General features: G+C 47.2%; 1 protein-coding gene across 3 annotated transcripts in view; it reads right to left on the reverse strand.

Annotated features, from left to right (window-relative positions):
- VANGL1 (VANGL planar cell polarity protein 1) overlaps nt 1-24,765 on the reverse strand; it is a 46,514-nt gene that overhangs the window by 20,091 nt on the left and 1,658 nt on the right. The window contains exons 1-4 of one of the 3 annotated variants that reach the window (XM_074594033.1): nt 18,344-18,515; nt 17,326-17,617; nt 15,394-15,520; nt 12,005-12,612 (exon numbers count right to left, since the gene is read on the reverse strand). In XM_074594033.1, coding sequence (XP_074450134.1) covers nt 12,005-12,612; nt 15,394-15,520; nt 17,326-17,408 — 818 coding nt within the window. In that variant the 5' untranslated portion in view covers nt 17,409-17,617; nt 18,344-18,515. Of the gene's footprint in view, nt 1-12,004; nt 12,613-13,381; nt 13,513-15,393; nt 15,521-17,325; nt 17,618-18,343; nt 18,516-24,765 lie in introns of those variants that run through there. The other 2 variants (XM_074594023.1, XM_074594039.1) reach the window with 2 other exon arrangements.

Genomic DNA, 24,765 nt, shown 5'->3' on the forward strand with positions numbered 1-24,765 from the left:
GGGCTGAATGTTTTTCCCAGTCACCTTTATTGGTAGAACTTCAAATTTCAATGAATGCTTTCCCAACAGCTGCACTGCCCTTGCTTCCACATCCAATAGCTGGAGGTGGCAGCTAGTATAATTAACTAGGACAAAACCCCAAGACACTAGTGGTAATACGTCGTGAGGAAGAGGAAAGCACAATCCTCTCACTCGAAGAGTGGTCTGAAAGGTATAATAATACGGTTTACCAGCAAAAAGACAGTCACTGTGTTGAGGTCAGATACTGTGACCGCACCATACTTCTCTTCTTCGGTAACACAGTGAACATCTCATTTCATGGTATACAGTGCCAAAGGAGGCAAAGACCATAGGGATGCTTGTTACCCTCATGAATATGATGAATACATCATATTCAACAGATAGAAAACGAAATTAAGAAATAAGCTGCAAAATCCCAACGTGAGTGTTAGAAACAACGAAGGTCCTGGAGTACCAGAAGAACTTCCTATCGGGGGCAGGAGACTCTTTTCACAAGGAAAGGAAGACTTAAGCCCTTGCTGAGCTCAAGCTTCTTCCCAGGTCCACTGTACGCCAATCCTCAGATGCCTTACTGCAAGGGGTCAGCCTAGGTAACCAGAAAGGCTGCCTTCCAGCCCCCTCATAGAACAGCAAAGGGGAGTTTGTTGGCATGCGGCAAAGGGACGTTGCACCGATTACCTCAGCCCATCCACTGGGACGGGTACGCGAGCGTATAACAAGAGCAGCTTCAGGGCCGCGTCTGAAAGAGCAGCTTGTGAACGCCTGAGCACGTGGCGCGACAAACCTCTCCCCCAGAAGGCTGATGGAGACAGCTGCCAGGAGAGCAGGCTCCAAAGCAAACCACTCGCATCCTCCTACGCCAGGACCGCCTCTCCAAGACGAACAGCCTGTGTGTGTGGGGGGATGTTGTTTTCAAGCACTTACAAGGCAGATACCTAGCAGAACCACTAAATCTAAACGGTACAGCTCACAGATTAGCCAGTGGACAACAGCAGCTTTCAGGCACTAACAGCTTGGGCTGGATTTCAACAAGTTCCTCAGACACCAATAACCACAGGCAGATGCCCCAACAGCTCTCAAACTAGACATACTCTTCCCTTTGATCATATATAACACATTCAAATAGGGGAAGGCGCTACCTTCTCATCAGACAGAGAGCAAACCCTTGCGACCAGCACCTCATTGCCCCAGGGTCTGCTCCAACGCAGAGAAAAACAGATGAGAGCAAAGGAGCTGCCCATGCCTGGCCACGTACCCACCACGTCCCAGCCACCCACAGTGAACCGAACCAACACCTGGCCAGACATCCCCACCACAAGCTCAACCCAGCACCCTCAGCAGTAGTTGAATTGTATCTGGAGAGCAGCGGCTACTGGGATCCACACGCTAGAGCTCAGGAATGGGTTTTCTTTCCAAGGGCACTGCCAGCACACCAAGCAGTCTGCCTCCATGCCATGGTTTTGCAAAGTGATGGGGTATCCTCAAGGGAGCTACTGAGAATACAAACTTGCTTATTTAGAAAAAAAAAAAAACCAAACCCACAACAGAAAAACCAAACCCCAAGCAACTACCATCTGCTCACATTGAAGCAAAACCAAAGCTGTGAAAGGCCTCCTTTATCTGTTGAGCAAACTGTCAGGTTGGGAAGGAGGGCAGTGAGAGAAGAGCACAAAGGGGTCAACTTAAGCAAAAAGAGGATGGGAGGAAGCTGCTGCCAAGCTGTCCCCATGAACCTGCAGAGCACGGCAGATACAGGCACAGGTCTGTCTGCTGACAGAGAAGGGGCAAGACGGCTTCCCCAGGCACCTGTGGGTGTTGCACCCAGCTGCCAGCAGCCCAAGCAGGCTCCGCTTGTCCGCACCCAACTCGAGACAGGCCCATGACTGATTTGAGAGAGTTAGGGACACTGCTGAAGTAGATCTTACAGTTAACATCTCCATAACTCAGCAGACTATTGAGGCCAATGAACCCTGTGGAAGGAGACCCGCACAACTCAATAATTTAGGGAGTCCCATCTCACAGCTGGTAATTTGACTCTACACCAAGCCCACAACAATAAGCTGCCATGGCGTACACCATGTCCGACTCTGCACTTTAACGAATGTGGCCTGGGACACGAGACCTGTCCCTCATGTTTGGGCCACAGCTGGTTCCCTGTAGGCCTGCTGGGTAGGGGAGGAGAAGCAAGGACTTGATGCTGCCCTTTGTCCAAGCTCAGCAGAGGAGCACACCTTTGCAGACAGAGACACGTACCACCAGGGACTGCTCCTGCTCTGCAGGCAGACTGCAGCAATGCATGGGCACAACCTATCTCCTCACGCAGACAGCAGCAGGACCACTTTCAATGAAACCATCACCACCACATGAGCACGCTGTCCTCCCTCTTTCCCTCTGCCCCATCACACCTTTCTTCTGCCACCACAAGCCTTTGGAACCCTTAAGCACTAGAAGGGTAGTTAAAAAGACTGCAGAAATTGAGCTGGGCTAAATAATCCAGGAAGAAAAACACACGCACAAACTATAAAGCTACACAGATAATAGAGATACAAATTACCAGTTTCACCATTCAGATCCTTGTGCAACCAGACAAGATTTCTTTGGGAGGGGTGAAGAAGGATCAGACAGTTGACAGGATTTTTTTTTGCAGCAGCAGCATTAGTTTAAGAAGTGATGTGAAACTATGATCAAACGTTTATGTAATTGAGGGGTGTACTGAGTACTTATAAGGAAGGCTTAACCTCTTTTAAAAGTTTCTACATATTTGAGGTTATATTTAGGATTTAAGCAACTTTCAAACAAGTCAGGGTGGACAGGATGACACCAAGGTGTGCTCTACCTTCTGAGCACAGGAGTTGGGAACAAGACCAAGAGCTTGCCCTGCACGCAGGAGTGAAACAGGCACTCAGTGCAGACACATAAGGGATGAAATACCAGACTTCCCTGAGCTCTGGGGCACCCATCACCCTCTAACTTGAGCTTGTGTCCTGCTCAAGCACCTGGGCACCTTGCAGCAGCCAGCAATACACGGTACCCTGGATTACCACTTCCAGTCCCTGGGAGTAGCATGATCTGTGACAGCGATGCATTTCTTCTTCCCAAAATACACGTGTGCTATGCCTCTGATTAGTCTGAGCCTCAAAAGAAAAAGAAAATAAAAATGCAGGATCTGGCAGGTATGGCAAGTTTATAAGAGTCTACATTTTCAAAAGACAATTTAAAGCCTGACCATGCATCAAACAAGGCCAGAGCCTTTAGACTCTAGAAGGAATTCTTCAAGTTACATTAATAGTTATGAAGTAACTAAGGGTGCGGTGGGGGTTTTAAGTGGAAGTTGAGAAATGCAACTTTAACTCCAAGGAAAAAGCAGAAAGCGTTCGAAGTTCCTACTGGCAGCAAAACTATAGTGCTGTAATAGGACTTCACATTTAGATGCTGCTGCCGTGAAACCTCAGTATTCAGAGCTCTTGTTCTAAAGGCAACCTGGTAGGGTGCTCTCTCAGGAAAGAGGACCACCCCTTGACCCCCAGCAGGGGACGGGATTAACCCAGCCAGACTTGGAATGAAGTTTGCCATTTGCATCAATACAGCAGCTTCAATTTCTAGGATCCCTCTCACAACACCTTGGAGCATTATTTCCCTGCAAGCGTACATGGACAGGCTTGAAGAGGCAGCATCGACGCTACCCTTGCACACAGAGGAGTATCAGCTCTCAAACTACAGCCCATCCCTCCCTGCACAGCATCCCTCCTCCACCCCTGCAGGCTTTACACAAGCAAGAGATGCCTCATTTTAAAGCCAGCACCCAGCGGACCCTACAGACAATGCTGGGGATGCAACGGGCACGGTCCGCGGTTCTGAGCTGGGCATCAAAAATCCATCCCCCAATAAGGATGCAGATGACCCTCCACCAGGACCTTCAGGAGCGCAAGCTGGCGTCGGCAGCCTCCATACCACAGCGAAGGGGCTCACTGCTGTGCCAGGAGGCTGTTTTGCCATCAGCTGGGGAACAGCTCTCCCCAAACTGTCAGCTGAGGTCCCCGCTTGACCTAAACTGCTCAAGGGGAGTTCAAGCAGAGAGGTTTGTTTAAGGGGATCGAGTGCTGGAGGGGGAATCAAGTTATAACCAAAAATATTGCCCTCAGTTTTGTGGGGAAAACAAAAATAAAAAAACTAAAAAAATTATTTTACTACCACGCAGCTCCCTATTAACTCCTCCTTATTCCTTCAGGGTAGGCTCAGGAATTATCTTCCAGCTTTCTTGTACACATTACTTGGTTGTGCTGTACTAGAACTGTAAATTCACAGTTTCTTGCACTTTTAACAAAAAGCGAGCCTCCTCCTTTCCCCCAAAGGGCACACAGCTCACTCCTTTGTGGAATATTTGTATTTCATCATTCGCCACAAGAAACGGATGTCAAAGGTTGAGGGGGTGGAATTTTTTTTGCAGCATTTGAAGATAAAAGTATCTTCACAGCCACAAAATTTGTTCAGCAGCTTAGGGAGACCATCTGTCTCCGTGGGTGGTACACGCAGGCGATTTGGAGGGCACCGACAGCAGGGGAAAAGGAATTACATGACAAACCCCTTAAGTACAGGGTAGGCTGGAGTGCACGCTGTTCTTGTACTTCTGGGCAGTGTTGATTTTGAAAGACAAACCAACAAGAAGGGAAATCCCTGCAGATGAAACCAACGGCACTTCCTCCACACCATCTCTTTCAGAAGGACGAAGCCTCGCAGCTCCCGTCTGGGAGCAAGTAATACCATACTAGCGAGGGGGATTAATAATTGACAGCAGGCCCTTCACTTACAAGTAGGCTTGTAAACTTTTAAAGTATTAAGTATTCCAAAAATGTGAGACCGCTCCAGGGTATAACAATCACCCTGCACCACTCGCCAGTGCTGCCTGGTGCGTCTGCAGGAGCACAATACGACTGGTACCCGGGCTGTGGTCTACTACACTCAACTCCACGCTCCTTCTGCTGAAAAGGAGAGGAGAGGTGGTGTGTGCGCAAGGGGGGGATCAAAGATCAAGAAAAGCATATGCAGAAAGGCAAGAGGCTAGGAAAACACGCTCCTTTCAGAAAAGCGGGGCCCTCCCAGGCTTTGGAGACAGGCTTTACCACATCAGAAACTCCCAGATGAGTTGTGCATGCAGTCAGATACTGACAGTCCACCCTAGACTTTCCCCTCCCCTCTAATGAGACGCACCTGGCACTTCTGGAGTCTGGCTGTTCACTACTGTCACAAACAAACATCCTCTTAATGAGGTGTTGCTCTGACCCGAGTAAGATGTCCTATCTGGTCTCTGCTGACAACGCACCCCATGCGCCATCAGCCAGATCCTCGTAAAACAGAACAAGGCACAGCTCCCGTAGCTCATCTGGAGCATCAAAGGAGACTGCACCCTGCTCAGCAGGCAACAGCACACATTTTTTTTTTTTTTTTTTTTCTTTTCTTTTCTTACGAGGCTACTGGAAAATTCCCTTCTGCAATTCCATGGGTACCCTCACAGCAAGAGCAATCAGGTGGAGCGCTCTCTGCAGTGCCATCCTCCTGCAGGCGAGGCAGCAGACACAAGGCGGGAGGGGGAAAGGTATGACCTGTGACTAAGAATGCAGTTAAAAGTCTTTTCCCATTAAGTCATTATTAGTTCAGCCCTAAGTCAGAGCTTTCTTCCCTACTCCATGGAATGGGGTGTTTGAAGGGTGTTAATGCTCAACTGCCCATACCACACAGCTGTGGACAGAGAGTTCTGCAAGCTCAGGAATGGGAGCATGGAGAAGCAGCCCAGCTGCGGAGATCATGAGTTGCAAAAAGGTGGTTGTAAACACCCAGTTATGTGAAGTGCTGCTGGAAGGACATTGCCTCGGAGGTCACAAGTCTGACACCTCTCAGTTAGTGCTAAAGAAGCTGCTCTGGAGCAGACAGCTCAGCTTCTTCAGGAGCTTCACACTTGCAGATGCAATTAACACCCATTCAGCCAGCTATCCCAGAACTTCTTGGGAGGAGAGACTATTTAATGCTGGTGCTCATCAGGTTTGGTGATAGGCAGGGGGACGGTGGAGGGACAGTCACACAAACGCTCATCAGGATGCCTTGTACAGATTTCAGGACAGAAAAAAAAAAAACCGCATTCAGGAATGAGGCTAATTTTACACAGGCTCAAGGCTCCGGCGACAGAACTGCTCTGCAAAGTCGTTGGTCCATGGAACATGTTGTTCTAAGAAGCTCCTGTAATCAAGGCAGCAGGACAGTTAACAAGATGTTTTGCTACAGAACAAGATAAAAACTCATCAGCTCAATCTCTTTCATCACAGTGTTTATCACTGTGGAAGATGGTGAGGGCTGAAGAAACCCCAAGGAGAAAGGAGGATCAGTGTAATTCCTGCAGGCCCTGGGAATGCAGACCAAGCAAACTGCACGCAGGGGAGAAGGCACAAGCCCAGAGTGCCTCCAGCAGGGTTTAGCTGGGCAGGTACAGCATCGCACCAATGCTGGTGTTCCACTGCTCACCACCCGACCGGAAACAGAAATAGCCCACAAGTGCATGGGATCAGTCACACTAGGAACGACCAATGTAATTAGACACACCTTCTGAAGTACCCTCACCAGAAGACAGCAAGATTTCAGCAGCTCTCGCCTCAGGCAAGAGGTCCAGTTTCTTGAACCCATGGTTAAGCTGATACATTTCACCACACTAGAAACAGAAAACAAAGATGCCTATATGCCGTGGAAGCTTTCCTTTTTTGGGGGTAGGGAGATGTTAGGACAGCTTAACTTAGGCAGAAGTGTTGACACAACTCTAGGCAAGAGTGCTCTGTACACTTCAAATGTTGACCCAGTGCTCTTCAGTAGAAAATTTTCATCCTTGATAAGGGGAGGCATATTCGAGCAACACCTCATTGTTGCAAGATCAGATGTGTGAGGGATACAAATGCAGGCTGGTGTATGAAAAAAAACTTATTCTTACGCCTTAGCCCTCTATGTACTCCCTCAGTAGGGAATATGGCCCCAGTGGCACCGAGGGACACAGACAAGAGAGTGTTCATCACATTAGATAAGTAAATACCGACAGCCTAGAGACTGCTTTTATAAGCAACAGGTCCAGTAGATATGAGACTGCCAACCCAAAGCAGCTGGGTCTAAAGTGGCATCAGCTTCCACCACACAATTATGCAATTCTGTTTCGGCTCTGGTTTGTGTTAAAGGTAAGGGCTCACACACCACCTAAGAAACAGCTACGCTGCTGCCTCCAGTTGAGCTGGGAGACAGGCTGAACGTCTTCCCCTTCCACAAAACACATAGGCATCTACTTTGTTTTGTGAGCACGTACAAGCCATGAGAATTTCCAATAGGATATTGATAGCTCCTGCAGGGAAGGTACAGGCCCTTCAGAGACAGGTACCTGTTTTGAGGAAGCAGTTGCTCCCTTCCTGGATTTTTAAACCACAGTTCAGCAAACATCCACCCAAACGCAGACAGGTAACACAGATACGGGCAACGCTCTAACAGACTTTTTCAATACAGAGCTGGTATTTCCGAGTACTAAGCTTCTCTTGGTTAGATGGACAGAGAACATCAACCAGCTCACAGCTGTCTGCAAAAGCCGTACCCTGATTCCAAAGGCATACAAAAGCCTCCGCACTAGATTCCCCACCAGCTGGTTTGTAAAGGCAAAGCCCATGCCAGTAAGGACAGAAAATCAGACTGAAGCCCTCGGTACTTTATACAGCCTGACACATGACAAACTATCATGGCCCCAGCTCCTCATATCCCTACCGCAGGGATGAGCAAAAGGGAGGAGAAAGACCCACTCTCAAACATTTCTAACCTCAGAAAGCCAAGACTATACTAGAACCCAACATCCAGTCTACGTGTAAGATCACTAATTACCAGATATGTTTGAAGCCATTAATTTTCTTGAGCTGGCTAGACTAGCAAAGCTCTAGGGTGGGGAAAGAGCATTCACTGAAGAGGAAGGGGATACGTTTAACACCCTAACTACAGAAGAGGAGGGTTTTCTCCAGCAACATCCTTCCTACACAGTTTCCGAGCCATCCAGAAGGAACTGAACAGGTGCCAGCAGTGTCCCTATCCGCAGGGACAAACCAAAGCCTCAGCTGCAAATCCAAGCCTCAGCTCACAAAACTACCTTACTTCCAACAGAAAAGTTATCTACTGTTGCTCTCCCTCACCTTTGTTTCCCTTTGTTGTTGCTTTCAAAAGTCTCGCCAGCATCCCCACCCAACCTCTCTCGCATTTTCCCAGGCTTGACCTTTCTTGCATCTACTCTATTCCCTGCTCTTTGCTCACACGTACCACCATAAAGCATTCCCCCTGCATGACAACCCTTCCTACCAGGAGCAGCAGAGCAGTCAGCGAGCTGAGACTTGGCACCACATTCACTGGGACTCCAATTTAATTTTTACCTCCCCCCTCCAAGCTCCTGAACCGATGCCAAAGGGAACGCTAGTTTTGGCAGTCAAGCCTCCCAGAAGAAAAGTTACAGCCAAAGTGCTGGGGGTGGGACCAAGCCAGCCTATTAATAGGTTGATTATAATATGAATTTGGGGAACTACTCCCAAATATGCTTACCCTCCTGGACCTAGGGCCCTCAGGGGTGGAGTGGAATACCTAACTCAGCACTTTCAGCTTCTTTGCTGTGTGTGGAGCCAAGGAGGGTGGAAAATCCTGTCTGTACCCTGCCTGGCAAAAGCACGGTTTTCCAGAAGGGTGGCTGGGCTATTGTTTTCTTCCCTTCTCTCCCAGAAAGCCTGCTCTCCTCACACTTACATAGCAGCTCCCTCTGCCACATCAGAAAAGATCTAGAATTTGAAAGCTTCCACCTTGGATTAAAAAGGTTATCAACAATTTTCCTGTGAAAAATCCAGAGCTATCCAAGAAGCAACACTGAACAAGACGAGATGTCTCAAGAGCCTTCTTGCCACCAGCTTCTCCGGAGCATGCTGGACCGTTCAGGAAGACAGGCTCCATGGACAGCCAGGGAGCAAAACTTTTAAGGTATTTGGAAGCACGAGGAAAACAAGAAGCTGGACTGAGGCAGCAAGGTTTTGATTTCAGGAGGCAGTCAGATTGCTATACCTGTTAAAGCACGCCTCCTCCTTCCGACTGGCAGCCCACAACATAAGACCCTGTTAAAAGTACTGCAGTGAGGCAAGCATGCATGGTGGCAAATGGAGAGCCCAGAGGCAGCAACAAGTAGTATATGCGTACTCCATACATAGCTACAACCAGCTCTCCAGCACACACACAAGGCTCCTTCTCCAGTCTTCCTGAATAATCCAGACTGTCCTTCCATGTCTCCACATTTTCCCACCAACAGACCTCCCATTCCAGCCCTGTGCCTCAGCCAGATCGCCAACCAGAGCAGCCCCTTGTGACCTTGACTGACTATTCACCGACAAGCATGTCAAGACCTTTACGGAAACTTTGCAAAATTATGCCGCAAAGGTGTGCAAAAGTTCCAAAATTTCTCGTGTTTTGCATAAACATCTTGCAATCCTAAATCTTTAGAAGCTGAAGGAGATACATTAATTTCTTAGAGTGCTTACCACATTGGGGCCACGCTCGGTGTCAAGACCAGGAGCTCTTACAATTTACAATGCAAGTAACTCTCCCCATTGGTTGTGGGGGGGAGAGAGAGAGAGAGAGAGAGAGAGAGAGAGAGAGAGAGAGAGAGAGAGAGAGAGAGAGAGAGAGAGAGAGAGAGAGAATGAACTCTCCCTTAGTTGGGAGACACCACTTGGCCACTGATCAAACCTACACAGTTCTACCTTTACATTAGTAAAGACAGAAACACATACAGGATTCAAAACACATGTCAATAGACGTTACACTCATCTGTCAGAAACTAAGGAAAACGCAACACCGGTTCACCATTATTAGACACGCTTGACAAGCCCCTCCAGTAACACAAGATACTGAAGCATCTACATGCTTGCACGGTTTGGATTCAATATGCCAAACAAAATTACAATCAGCTTGCCAACAAATGAGAAGTTATTAATTTTTCATACTTCTCAGATTTCATCCTAAGTTTTACAACAACTCCTTGCTGCCCTCGCATCACCCAAGGCACTTCAAAACCTTGCTGCAAAGAGAGAACTGGAAAGAACACAGTTTCTAACACATATGCTATTAAATATTTAGGCCTTGATTCTCAAGCAAATTCTTTGCCTCCAATAGCAAGTTTACTTACATGGTTAAAGCCAGGCATGCAGACTTTGGCAGGCATAGGATCTTCATTTCTCTGAACCCAAACCCACAGTCTACCACCAAGCAAACAGCAAACTGTCTCAAAACAAACCTGCACTACGTGGGTGTATAGGTATATACATACACGTATACATAGGTGTACTGAACTTTTTGTGCAGAATTCACTTAGGAGAGAACTGCCCCAGCACACCTCCAGGCGCAAAGCTGTGGCACAGGGGAACTCTTTGGTGGTCATGTCTCCATCTCCCTAGTCTTAAAGGCTATGCTGCATCTGTTGTGTACCACAGAGGAATTTTTAAGTTTAAAAAAAATTAAAAAATAAATTAGTTTCACAAGAAAACCAGCAGAGATCAGTTGTTTTTTTTTTTTAAACCCTGAAGGTGACCTTTCATCAAGTCAATGGCTGCCCTTTCATTACAGAAAAGGGGCTCTCCTTCACATTTTACAGACAAGGAAAATAATAGCAGAATCCAGATCTATCTCATCCAAAAGGCCTTGAGTTCTTCCACTAAGCCAGAAACAACATCCAGGAGTCAACTCCCAGACTTGAGCTTCAAGCACTAAAATCTGCTTCAAAGCAATTCCAAAGCAGCTAATGGCTGCAGGAGACTGTTCCTACATCCACTTAAACCAGCAGACACTAATCTCTCCATCTGCAATAGATAGGCATGCCATAGGGGTCTGGACAGGATAAGCAGAACAGATGTTTAAGTGCACATACAGTCTGGGGAATCATCTTCAGAGCTCAGCTGCTAGCTTCACGGGGTACAGGAACTGAGAGCTTTCTAGAGAGCTTCACAGGACATGGGAACTAAGGAGACTGAGATACCTGTCCTTTCTTGTACCTTTGCTGAGGGAAGCATTAATCCCAGCAGGAAGGTGGAAGCAGGCATGTACGTGTCATACCTATAGACATTGCACAGCTCCCAAACACTACCAGATCCATCTGACCCAGCAAACCAACCCATACCTATGGCAAAGAGCATCATGCTACAAAAGCAAACCAGGAGCAGCGTAGCGCTGCCAAAAGAAGCACCTACACGTGCCCCAGTACTCATTAGAAATATTATTCCTGAATGCCTGAACTGCTGGGAGATTTTGGCTGGGTCAAGGCAACTGTTTCAGCAGGACTAAACGCTATTTCCCTCAAGCCAACACAAAACCGCAGAAAACTGCCGATCTCAGAAACAAGGACACTGGAAGCAGCCTTCAGATCCCACGATGTAGCTACCTGGCTAAGCCCTTCAAGGTAGCCACAGCCTGTCACAGTAAAAGGCTTCAGAGCACAAACACCTGAACACAAGCACTTCCACTGGCCACGGAAGGCGCATACAGGATCCAAACGACAGTGCTCGATCTGACCCGATGGGATCGGGTTCCTCGTGCGACTCTTGGCTGCACAGGGCAATGAGGACAAATGGATGTTTTCAACAGCATGTTAGGTTGCTGAACGCGTTCTCCCACAGGGCCACTTACTTCTTCCTTCAGCCCAATGACCAGCCTAAAGTTGTGCCATCAGCTCTTTTCATTTACAGAAATGCGCAGGACTCCTCTGAAGCAGGGACACCCCTCCCACAGTCGCAGAGGGGAAGAGAAGTTCAGTTTAGTAACTTTGGAGAGATGCTAGGACTCCCTTGGGGGAGGATTCAAAAACCAACGACGCCACATTTACAAAAGCATTTGATGCTTCACACTACAGCATAGCCACATTTATCTACACTGCTGAACTCAAAGGACTTGTACCTACCTCAAGTGCCCCAAACTGTAGTATCGCGACTCTCCGTCCGTTGACCGAACCACCTTGACAGTGAACATGGGCTGCAGCTGCCGCAGCTCCAGCAGCACAATGGCCAGGTAGTGAATGAAGAGCAGAGCATCCACCAGAGACACCGCATACTGCACTATTCCTTGGTAGTTGGTGTCCTTTGAGTCCAAGATGCGAACACCATAAAAGAGCCAGTAGGAAAACACAAACAGGAATATGAGGACCAACAGAAGGGCCCGAAATACAAACACCCTCGGTATATCTGCCTTAGGCTGACGGAAAAACAGAGCCCAGGTCCCAATCAGAAGAATGAGGAGTTTAAATGCCACAGAGATGAACAGTCCCTCACAGACAGTACCACACGGCTCCAGATCATCCCGCCACAGGATCTGGGGTAACAGAATGAAGGCGATGGGGGTAAGGAAGACAAGGAGTCCAAGCACAGCTGCCACTGTTAAGCCCAGGTAACGTTTGCAGTCCAACCCAACGCTGTCCTCCAGATCCTTACTGATCCGGGCAATGTCCTCCTGGGAAATGCTGTGCTCAGAGGTGCCTGTGATTGCTGTCGTGGTCTCACCCCAGTTGTCATCCTGAGGGAGGAAGAGATAAACAAAAATAATATAGAAACAATCGGGTTATTTTTCCAAGCAAGAAAAACAGAAAACCTGGAAGGAAAGATTGTTACAACAGACTTAAGTCCCAGAAAAAAAACAACAGCAAAAGCAAAACCCTCAATATATTGAACAATCAACCCTGAAAATTAACAAAAGTTTTGATACAATAGCAACTTGTCCAAACCAGTGACTATAAATGTTAGGTATTAAAAACCTGTAACTGTAGAGCAGGTAGCTCAACTTGCTATGCCACTCACTGTACCCCAGAGGTTCCTCTTCCAGCGCACTTAACAAGTAATATCACATAACTCTTGGAAACTGCAGTAATCATCAGTTCCCATGTGCAGGGCAAGGACTAGCACTCTTCCAGCCCACAAATTCCGTGGTGCAAGTACACCACAGAAGCACCTGGAAGGGAAACTTTCCTTTCAGTGTTTCAAGCCAGTTGTTGTTGTTACACAATCAAAAACATGTTCACACATTATTTTTCCATTCGTAACAGAAGCAACCGCACTTCCAGTAAGTTCCTCCACTTTGTTTTCTTTTATTCTCCTCTACAGTAGCACTGCCCTTAATAGCTGACATATTCTAAAAAAAGTTTGGTTAAACCAACAAACCATAGGTGATTTAAGAGAATATTTTCAGGTATGGGGCTTTAAATTCAGAGGATCCTAGACTACCTAGTAGCTCTAGTATTAAGAGCCCATGACAATGTCAGAAGCCACTCAGCCATAAGTAAGCTTACCTGAAATACAGCCGCCATATAGTCAAGCTTCAGATTACATTATGTTTTCTGAAAGTCTCATTTCTTCCCTAGTTTATATCAGAGGACTTCTGCAAGCTAGTTTTCCCATCCCGCGATGCCTCCAATTGCTCTTTACTGGTGCTGGCACGGCCAAAGAGTTCCACTGACATGTACGGATTTGACTCACAGCTGCTGCTGCTCGAGTGACTCATGCACATGAAGACTCCTGATGCTTCCCACAAACACACACCAAACAGCAGCAATGCATGTGCTTTGTTGCTTGGCACCTGACGCCTTTGTAGCTTCAACGCTCATTCATTTCTCTTCCTCCTATTCTTCTGAGTGTACCTGCCTTCAGCCTGTGTCATTAATAGGACTGATACCTTCCTCCAGACTTCTGCAGCTACACATGCCGACTGAAGCATTTTGTTTTAAAGAAACAGGCGTCATTTTAAACCTTTATTCACTTATTTAAAAGAGTTAGAGGAAAGCCTTCAAGAACCTTCAGGAAAGGAGCAGACAGAGGCAGCACGACTGCTCTGAACAACAGCAGGGATTTAACTTTTAATGCACTCCAAGACACGAATACCTCCCGTGCCTAGAGCAGTAGGGTTTTGAGACAGACCAACCACAAACAGTCAACATCTTGAATTAATATGAGGGGTTTTTTGAGTCACTTCTCACCAAAACAGAGGCCCCATAAGAGATATCTGCACTGTAGTATGTCCTGAAAGGCAGTATAATCTTGTCACGCTTCCCTCTTTGCCAGTGTCTCCAGTAAAGCAATCTAAGCATTTCAACTATTTTATGTATATGTATGAAATAGCTCTGCATAGTTTCCTTCATTTGACAGACTGAGAAAGTGTGCAGAAAAGAGAAGGCACAGAAACACCAGAGCAGCTTAAGGCTACAGCCCAGAAGATAACAGGCAACCCTAGTCCCAGTCTATCCTTTATAACAGCTTTTCCCACTTTAGGTGGCAAAAGCAAAAAGTCATGCAGTTACATGGAACCAAGAATCTAAATCTCCAGTGGCACAAAGTTGTTGGACCCAACTCAGGACACCCTGTTCCCTAGAAGAAAAGTCTTGCTCATGCATCAGCTTATTTTGCTTTGACTTTAATTCACATCGAGGAGGTCTGCATGAAAATAAGGGCTAAAGAATTCACCAGCACCTTTAGATCTATTCAAAGTAATATCTGGGATTCATGAAAACAAGCATCTGAATACAAAATACCAAATGGCAATACCTGAAGTGAGCCCACCTTGTAGCTACATGAATACTGTTAGAAGTACCACCACACACAATTCGGGTGGAAACTGGGCATATATTTTTATTTTTTTTTTGAATGGGCAGAGGTGGAGCCCCACAGCCAAGGATTAACACACCCCAAATCCAAGCCAGGAGGCACCAAAACATCCTGCTTTCCATCTTGCAGCATCAGCCATTCTTTGAAAATGAATGTGCACCTTCACATCAACTGCTAGAGCAGAGAGAGTACTCTAAAGCCGGCATTATTGCATTCTTTATTTAACCCAGTGTTAATATATTAGCTTTCACTGAGTTCACCCTCCTTTCCCAGCTATTTCACATTATTTTTACATTTCTTGCCTCCTTTCCCTACTGGGATCCTGGTCCTAATGTACTTTCCATGATTACCCAGAGCAAATCCTGCTTAAAAACATACAGGTGAAAGGGCTGACCTGAATAATGCATAGCAGGATGACAGAAACAAGATGATTCTATAGAGCTTGGCAGATGATGCTTTGGAGACAGGGACAAATTAGTGCCCCAAGAGTTGTCACATCAGCACTGGTGCTGTCAGAAATAACGCTCTCAGAAAAAGACAAAGTTGATTGAGACCTTGACTTTATGCATGAATAAAGGGTGCCCGTAAATCGTGATTCTTTATTAACAGCACGTGACCAACACTATTTTCTATTCGTGTGCCAGTACGTCATATGCTCTGTTCCATAAACCACACTCCGTGTTAGCTTTCCCTCCCTCCTTACCTGGCCCTCCTCCGCCCGAGAGGCATCGTTCCCAAGCAGCGGCTCTGCAGGAGGTGTCTGGATAGTGACAGACTTCTCAGACCGACTGCCGTCTTTGCTTCGCGGCGATTTGTGCCTGTCCCGACTCCTTTTCCAAACAGAGCAAGAAGAGAACAACATTACCAGGTAGTTTCTGGCGCAGGGCCTGGAATCTGCTACACCTCAAGCTGCGGCAGGTGCCCTAAGCATTAGGTTGTAGTCATGCTTGCCCTTCTCTTGATCAATATTTACCCAATCTATGACAAAACAAGCTTTGCAAGAGCTAGAAAGGGACCTTGCCCAGAGCTGCCTACAGCCTGGTGGCTGAGACAGTCTGCCCTCTCAGTGATTGGAGAGGGGAGCAAATGGGATGGGGGTATATCCCCACCACCTCATCTTCTCTTGAAACAGCTTCTGCCAGTGCTGCGCTTCAAAAGGAAGCTCACGTTCTCCCAACAACTGGTAACTCCATTTGGGATTAATTGGTCTACACAGCTCTCTACCTGCAATACAGCATCTCACAGGGAGATGTACAGTTAAAATTGATCAAGACGGCTTTAGTTCCTGCAAAGTAGCCTTAACAACTAGGACTTCAACACTGTAGGACAACTGGTGAAGTTTATTTCGACTGGTTCATAACCTGCAGTTAACCTCTTATAAAGGCAGCAAGAACATCAAGGGTACCAGGGTAATGCTTACTTCCAGAGTACCCTTTTAGACCTCATTGCTTCTTGTCTGAGAATGTCTCAAGATGAGTTAGGCGCCATCAACCTGCTCACCAAGATTTTCCTCCCCCTTCCTACCCGGATACGAAAGCAGCCTTTGCGCCGGAGACCCTCACTGTGCTCAGGGACCAGCTTAAAGCTCAGGAGCATCCAATGTTCCAGATCCGCTCTCTCTGTTCCATCTCTCTTGGAATTACCAAAGCCCAAAAGGTTTCACAGGATGAGACTTTTCCCTGGTCACAGTAAGAGGCTCTAGGATTTTGAATGTTGCTTTGGGAACTTTGAAGGCATTTTTCCACATGGCATTCTAAACTTCAAAGGGCAATCCATATTGGGGGTGGGGGTGTTAAAGAAGGGAGAAAAGGCAAACAAGAGATGTTTTACTCAATAACTGGACTGCGAGCAAAAAGACTTAATTTCATGGAAGAATTATTTTTCCAACCACACAAGATAATCGCTTCTGAAATGCAAAGTTATTTTGGATCAACTCATTTCTCAGTTGCAAAGACTGTAAGCGGCAAACATTTTGCATGTAAAACTAACGATGATGGAGGGGGGGAAAAAAAAAAAAAGGATAATGTTTTCAAGTAATCAGAAGTTTTAGAGCAAGATGTTTTTTGAGGCTGCTGAACTACCACAACAGAGAGGACCTGCTACTGAAGTTCAGAAAAGCCTGACTTCTAATCCAATCAATGCTGATATAGGACTTGTTGTGGACTCAAGTACCACTCAAATTCTATCAAAAAACCCCAACACACTAGCAAGAGTAGCCAGGAGGATGGTGGCAAGAGATAGGAAGCCTTATTGTTATACAATAAAGAAATGGCATCAGAAGAGGAAACAAGTGGCAATTATCAGTTTATGAAGTCTGACACACCTTCTTCCCAGAGACTCTACTCATCCCTCGAACTTTAAGAGTGGAGTTAAGTGACTGTTTCCTTCTGCTGGTGCTTTTCTCAATCTTTCTGGCCATACATGACCTCAGAGCGCATCCAACAGGTTGAATATGATCAAATTTGCAGCATTATTACTTCCAGTCTCCTCACTGGGTTCCTCGTGAGGACTTTCCGCATGTATCTCCCTCCAGAGTTGTGGCCCCACTGATTTCATCCTAGCTTACAGGTTTTTTCCCCACGGGCCATGGTACTAGCTTAGAGCAGCAAGTAATTAAAAATAAACATTTCCTTACCCTTGTCTGTGGGCTTTTTTGGAGTGACCTGAGTAGTGGGAGTATCCCGAATACGTCGATTCTGTATCCATTGCAGCAGACATTGGGTCTGCACAGAAGGGGCACAGATTTTACTTAGAAGACGAGTTCCTGGTGCTCCTGAGGTGGAGTCCGTGGTAAAAGTGCTTTCCTGGGTACTCTTTGCTTCCCAGTCATCAGTGAGGTCTGGCCCTCGGGGAGCAGGTGAGCTTCATTTACAAGGAATCTGATCGGAGGGGCGGGAAGGGAGGGTGCTTGGCTCCTCACGATCGACCTAAGGAAAGAAAAATGGGCATGGAAGTGCACTCTTAAGCAAAGCAGAACAGCATTCTGACTGCGGCAATTCCTTCACCCTGGTCACACATCACCACTCATCACACTGTGCCCAATCTGCAAGCTTGTCCTGGCCAATATCTCTCCAGTCTAGAGAAATGTATGCATTTGTAGACCTTTGCAAAATAGAGATATGTTATCAGCTTATTTAAAGTCTAGCCCATTCATCTAAAAATCCAGAAGAAACAGTGAAAGTCACTTGGAAAAGACAGTGACTTGGAGAAGGCTCAGCAGCCCAGATACAGCAGTTCACCCCCAGGAAAAAGTACTGGGTTTGACTTCCACACACCCATCTCTTCACCTGTGAAACACACAGCCCAAATACCCCCAGATTCAGAACGCCAGCGTTATAGCCTGTATATAGGATGACTATATAGGTGACTTTCCTAGGAGACACGCAGGAGAGGATCAGACCACCGTGTCTGAACCTTCTTTGCTCTCACAACTGCAAGGTGTGCCCGTTTTACAAGCATTAGTTACTACACAATCAATGGCACTACAAGCACCTCCCCTTCTCTGTAACCTTTGCCTCCAGAAGCTAATTTGGGCCTTGAAGAATTGAATTTTATTAAAAATCATATCTATATATACACATACTAATAACACCGCGGAGAGCTGATTAGAGATCACATCTAGCTTATATGGGCCAACATTTCTTACAACGTACTTCCATTTGGAACAGAAGCTGAAGTCCCATCCGTAAAGGGCAGAAGAGGGTCATGGTTTTTGGAACAGGAGCAGGGCGACACCAGAACAATTCCCAACAGTGACAGGTCAAAAAGCCCTTGAACCCTGTGGGGAAGAAGGGTAGATGCCAACCCGCTTTCCAAACCCATATCCTGCATTAGGTGAGAAGAGAAACGGAAAGGAGGGGAGTTAGTCACCGGTTTGGGAAAAATGCATGCAGATGGCAAAGAGGTGCAGACGGAGAGGTTGCAGCTATGGACAGAGGTACCTTGTCAGAGCCCAGCATTTGGCACGAAGGAGCACTCTCACGTGCCTCCTGCCCAGGTGATCGCTGCCTCCAGCCAACACTGGTGGAACTGAGGGCTACAGCCATGCTGTACTTTCAGAGCGGGCAAAAGACCGCTTTAAAATTACATTCGATCCCTCCGCTGTTCTCTGCTCACAGCGGTTTTCAAAGCTGTTAGCAATAAACCACTGCTTTCCGCCCTCTCCCTCCCCAAACACAGAGGGACAACAACAGAAGTTGGGCTTTATACTTGGCCAACTATTCTTTCCAGCCATAAGTTTCCTCCACTAACACCTCCAGAAAAGCTCGTAAGCGAGCAGAGAGCTCTACCACACACAAGCCGTGCCAAAGAATGAAGCCTCTTCCCCACAGGGTTCCTTGGCTGGTGGTGCGATCTGCAACGACGTGAAGCAGCATTCCCGCTGCATCGGGAGCTGCAGGTATTTGCACAACACTTGGGCATGCCAGGGCTTTTGGAAAGAAGGCGGCGGGGGGGGACCTTCTGTGTACATGAATTCCCAGGCTTCTACGGGCATATCATGCCTCGAGGAAGCTCCTTAAAGGCAGCAGAGAATCTAGGAAGGACAAATAAGGATGGGAACATAAGACCCGGGTTGGGAGGGAAGGAACAAGGATGAATTTAAACACAGCAAGACATAAAGCCAAGGCACGGCACAGTCTGGAAAATGGCATCATTACTGTAGCAGGAATAAAAATCCCCCAGCCTGGGACACATGATGTTAACGCTTGTTAACTCCCTCGGCTTGCACACAGCCTGTAGCTTATGGCTCCAGCAATAGACTAGGACTCATTAAACCTGATTTTTACCTCTGTCCTAGGCAACCTTGGAGAAATCCTTCCTCCGTGTCTGTCCTTACCCAACAAACGGAGGGGAGGCCGTCACCCCCCCGCCTTCAAAAAGCACTACGATACCAGTAGAGGAGATGGCTACACAGGACTTTGTAAACATTAGGCATTACAAAACCAAAACACCCCCAGTTGTACAAAAGGTACTATAGGCTTAAACCACTGACTATTTGTGATGTTACTAGAGTCACTTTGAGAACAACCACTGTCTTCACAAATACACACCACCACGCTACAGGAACAGGGAAAGCAAGGAGAGCTTTCGGCATCCATCAGTAAGGGTTACGCATTTTTCCTCAGCTTCTAGGAAACTATCAACTCCCAGCCTTCTCCTCTCACCACAGAATTTTTCCCCCCCCAACTCCCAGACAGAAGAATCGGAGCTGAGACAGGGACTGGGAACAGAGCCCCTCTTTCGCCCTCTCTCATCCCCAGCAGCACAGGGTCACCCTTCCCTGGAGATGCCGGAGAACATTTCAGCAGGTAGAAGCTGCTGTGGAAACGCACAGGCTGCCCAGACAGGAATCGGGAGCGAGCGGTGCCCATCTGATGGTGGGTGAAGCAAGGCAGCGCTGGCCACCACGCACAGAAAGCAGACTCATGGGAAGACTAACACAGGAACATCGGGGCAGGCTGGATCATGCCAACTTTCGTTTTCTGTGTAAACAAGAGCAACGGTTTTGACACAGCTCTGTGAAAAGTCAACAAGAAGGGCCCCAAAAAATGTTAAGCCTCCTGGATTGTTGTCAAAAGCAATACGATGAACCTGGGGACTCAACACCACCTCCTGGCCCCAGCTGCAGGACACAATGGTGGCTAAATAGATCTTCCTGACAAGGACTGCCAGGAATAAAATACATCTGCCAAACTTCATCTGGAAAAAGCAGAAGACCACTTTGTCTGGTGCCCAACTGAGGCTGACAGTCCACAAAGCTTCCTAGATTTGCCCAACAAAGGATAGCCTAAGCAGAATGAAAAGAAGAAACAAAGGAGGGAGGAGGACAGTCCAAACACACTCCTCATAGCCAAGCCAAGCAGGTTACCTGCCTCCTGGTCTATTTTACAAAAGAAGGGCACCAGCCTTAGCCCAGAAAAGCTTCTGGAACCACTGGGGAAGAAGTAGGGAGGGGACCAAAAGACAACTAATATGCTAAACTACATGTCTGGGTTGGAGCTTTCACCAGCATAGACAGAAGCCAACCCTGGTTTAGCCACCACTCCAACAGCGCCCACCACTAGAGCCTGAGCAAAGGTAGAGAAGACAAGCTGTACATGTATCCTACATAGTTTGGATATGATTGTGCTAAGCGCAGTCTTCAAATACCTCCACTACTAAATCACGATTAACGATGATTCTTACCCTACCCCTCTGGGCAAGGACATCTTAGTTTGGGGTTGTTTGGCCTGGAGAAGAGAAGCCTCTGGAGAGATCTTATTGCAGCCTTTCAGTACTTAAAGGGGGCCTACAGGAAAGATGAGGAGGGACTTTTTAGCACGGCCTGTTGCGACAGGGCAAGGGGTAATGGCTTTAAACTAAAAGAGGGTAGACTTAGGCTAGATATAAGGAAGAAATTTTTTTACAACGAGGATGATGAAATACTGGACCAGGTTGCCCAGAGAGGTGGTAGATGCCCCATCCCTGGACACATTCAAGGTCAAGTTGGACGGGGCTCTGAGCAACCTAATCTAGTTGAAGATGTTCCTGCCCACTGCAGGGAAGGTTGGACTAGATGACCTTCCAACCCAAACCATTCTATGATTCTAACTGTGCCACATAAAGGAGCAGCCCCATCCCTCCACAAACAAGTGTGAATTGAGAGCCCAATTTAGCCAATTGAAACGGCTTCACAATAGATCATTACATCTTGCAGGATGCCACCGAAGGCATGGTCTGTTTGCAGAGCTTCTGGCCCTGTGTGAACGCAAGCTCCTCCAGCCTGAGCGTACAGCTGCACTGTATTTTGGCATTGACAAGAAAGCCGGTGTAAGTAGCTTCCACCTCCACACCATGGTTCACCACTCTCGGTTGTGTCAACACAATTCTCAGCGAGCAAACAGCACCGCTGGAAAACAAAACAACAAAAAACCTCCTTTTCTCCCCCTTGCCACGCTTTTGTCTCGGATCCTTTCCGCAACCTAGTTCACAGCACAGCCCCAAGCAGCAAAACCAACACCAGGGTGAACAGCAGCGCAAGCGAACAGCTAGAGGGGAGATGGGAATGCCTCCTCCGCTCCAACCACGGCAATTGTGTGTCTGCACACACCAAGCACTTTGCTCCCACTAGGGCCGGCCCTCTCACTTTGCCTTTCCCTTACTCACCAACGACAGAAGGATGCGAAGTACTAGATGGGAAACAACGCCAAGGACTCCCCAGAGGAAATTTTGGGACCCTATTCTGGCAAGGATGGCTGCATCTTGCACGACAGTGGAGAAATTTAGTTACTCCTCAATACCACAGACATCACTGTAATTACAGTTTCTACGCAGCTACACAACTCATTGTAACTCCCTCTTTTCATATGCTCATAAATCTCCAAAAAGAGTCCTTTTGAATTGCTATTTTCCATGCTGGGAGCCCAATCCCATCTCCAATGAAGTTCGCTTTGTGATCGTCTTCAAGGGAGCGCAGTTTGGCTCCCAGCCCAAGGGAAATTTAAAAGAGCAAGTTACATCTTTAAATCAAAGAGGGCAGACGCAAACAAGAGCGCTCTTTTACATCCCATGCTTTCCCGATGGATTTTCCCCTGTGAAGTTGAGGCAAATAACTCCAAAGCAGCTCAGCTTTGAAATCCTTGTCTGTACAGTTCCAACCTTACTCCGTTTAAATCTTGCCATCAATTAGAGTTGATTTACCAGTCAGTTCATGAAGTTACGTATATTTGGCAGTGCCATCTGGAGCACAAGCGGCCACAAGTGTCCGCAAGGATGTGCGCACACTCGGCTCCGTACACTGTCGGCCTCCCTTGTTAAACAGCACCAGCTGTCTACAGGGTAACGGGTGCCCACGAGCTATCGCGCTGTGAAATCCTTTTTTCTCCGCTTAGTGAAACGAAGAGCTTTGCAAATTAAACACGCAGAACCCCAAGAGCTAAGCTATGGGACACCGTTAGGGTTCAAGAGTAAAACTAATTAAAAGACGGCTAAGCAGCGAGGAAGCCTTCCAACTCTGGCATTAACTCGGCTGCACGGTATGGCTGCAGCATATTCCTATTATTCACCTCAGAAAAACGAGAAGTTGCGTAACATGCCGTGTTCAACTGCATATATAGGCAAGACCTATGAGCAATGCCACAGGAACCTTTTGCTTTTGAATTTCCTGAGATGGCCCCAACCCAGCAATTTGATCTGTAAGCACAGAAGCTCACCCAAGCTGATCTACTCGCAGAGCCAACGCTTTCCATTTTAACAGCCAACAATCTTTGGGAAAGAAGGCTTTTCCAAAAGCCTTCTATTTATTTTTGCATGTTACTAAATACAGTTCATTTTTGCCTTAAATATATATATATAAACCAGGACTTTTACTCTACAGCAGTGGCTCTTGATTTGCAGGCCCCTCATCCTAAAAAAATGTTTAGTAGTCAGCAAATTCAAGCCCTCTAGCAATAGGTTCTCTTTTCTTTCGCTTCTCAGAGGCTTCTTCGAAATTCCCTCAGGAATTCCCAGCCCCTAGGCTGAAAACCATCAGTCCATGACATGGACATTTCAAAAAGAAAAGTCACTCGGTTTATTGAAGCAATCCACCTGCACATTTAATCAGAACATGCAACAACACAGGCCTGAAAACATTGCGAGGCTGTTTCAATTGACAACAGAAATGTCTGGCCAAAACCACCGCCCAACCAAGCGGTGTTTCCAAGTCATAAGCCCCAGCCTCCTGCCTCCCTGACGCACAGCTGGAAGTTGGAAAGTCCTCCGCGTGGGACCGAACAGTGAAGCACCTCCTTGGAGGATGCCCTTTGCCCACTCCAAGAAGCTGCACTGTCCAACTTTTTGAAGCACAGCCAGCTTTCAAGTCTATCATGCAAATTATACCTCAGCTGCCATCCTGTCAGACTGGTGAAAGCTTGCGCTTCCTCGCTCGTATGTCTCTCCGGAGTTGCTAGACCTTCAAGTCCACCAGAGCCAGGCAACGTGGCAGAAGGTATTGTGACCTCACGATACTGGAGCAGCTGGGACTGTGCACAGGAACGTAGGTTTCCATACTGACATTTACAGCCCTACGGCCTTACTGAAACGAAGAGGGGAAAGGCTCGTGCAAGACTCTTCAGGCTCTGCCTATCCACGCAGGCAGCACCTGTACCTTATTTTCAAAGTTTACTTCTCACCATAGCACCTAGACACTGAGATAGTATTAAAGGCTATAAACTACAAAAGGCTTCTCTGCTGAAAGTGTATCCCCTCCTTTAGGATACTGCGTGTCTTCCTGCATTTTCTATTTGAACTTAAAATTAAAAAGAAGTCTACAGACCCTGATCAAATCCCCAGTACACAACACAGTCGGACTCTACAGTCTCCCTCTACCTCCCTGCTCCTGCTCAAGCCTATAAAAAGGCAATGACGTTCTGACCTCGCAAGGAGAAAGGGCAAGGGTGTTGACCCCTAAAGACCACTGTTTTTCAATTTGACCCAAATCAGAGAATTCTGCAGTAAAAGCTAATGAGAAATTAAAAGAAGTCCTAAGATAGTTTTCACAAGGGTTCATCTCCTCCTTCCACCAAATTCCCCAGTGACGGTACCAGATATGGAGCAAGATGACACTTGCTGTTTCCTACCAGCAGAACTGGACATCACAATTCTCCACTCGGGTCTGCCTCTCAGGTCCCTGCGCAGCACAACGCGCCCTGTAGCAGCGCACAGCCATGTTTCTGGAACCATTCTTCACTTTGGTTGTCAGAGATAGGGTCGGAAGGAGGGCAGGCTACCACAATATGACATGCAGCTTTGCTAGGACAATGGCAGTCATCTTGGTAACATTTTCCTAGTACCGTATCCTGGTTTCCCAAGGATATAAGCCCTCCCTAGGTGCACATATCCATAAGACAAGGGCCACCAAGAACACTGCCATGACTAACCAAAACCAGAGGGCAAGCAGCAGCCACAGGGAGCTGCTGGCCAGTGACCGTGGGCAGCTGGCTACTTGCCTGGGTGGTTCCGACACAGGCTGTAATCCTTCCAAAAATTTCAGCTCATAGGAAGCATTCCTAAGGGAGGCTTTCTGTCAGACTCTCTTCACCGTTTTTTTTTTTTT

The sequence above is a fragment of the Larus michahellis genome, chromosome 1 (genome assembly GCF_964199755.1).
Source record: "Larus michahellis chromosome 1, bLarMic1.1, whole genome shotgun sequence".
NCBI classification, from domain to species: domain Eukaryota; kingdom Metazoa; phylum Chordata; class Aves; order Charadriiformes; family Laridae; genus Larus; species Larus michahellis.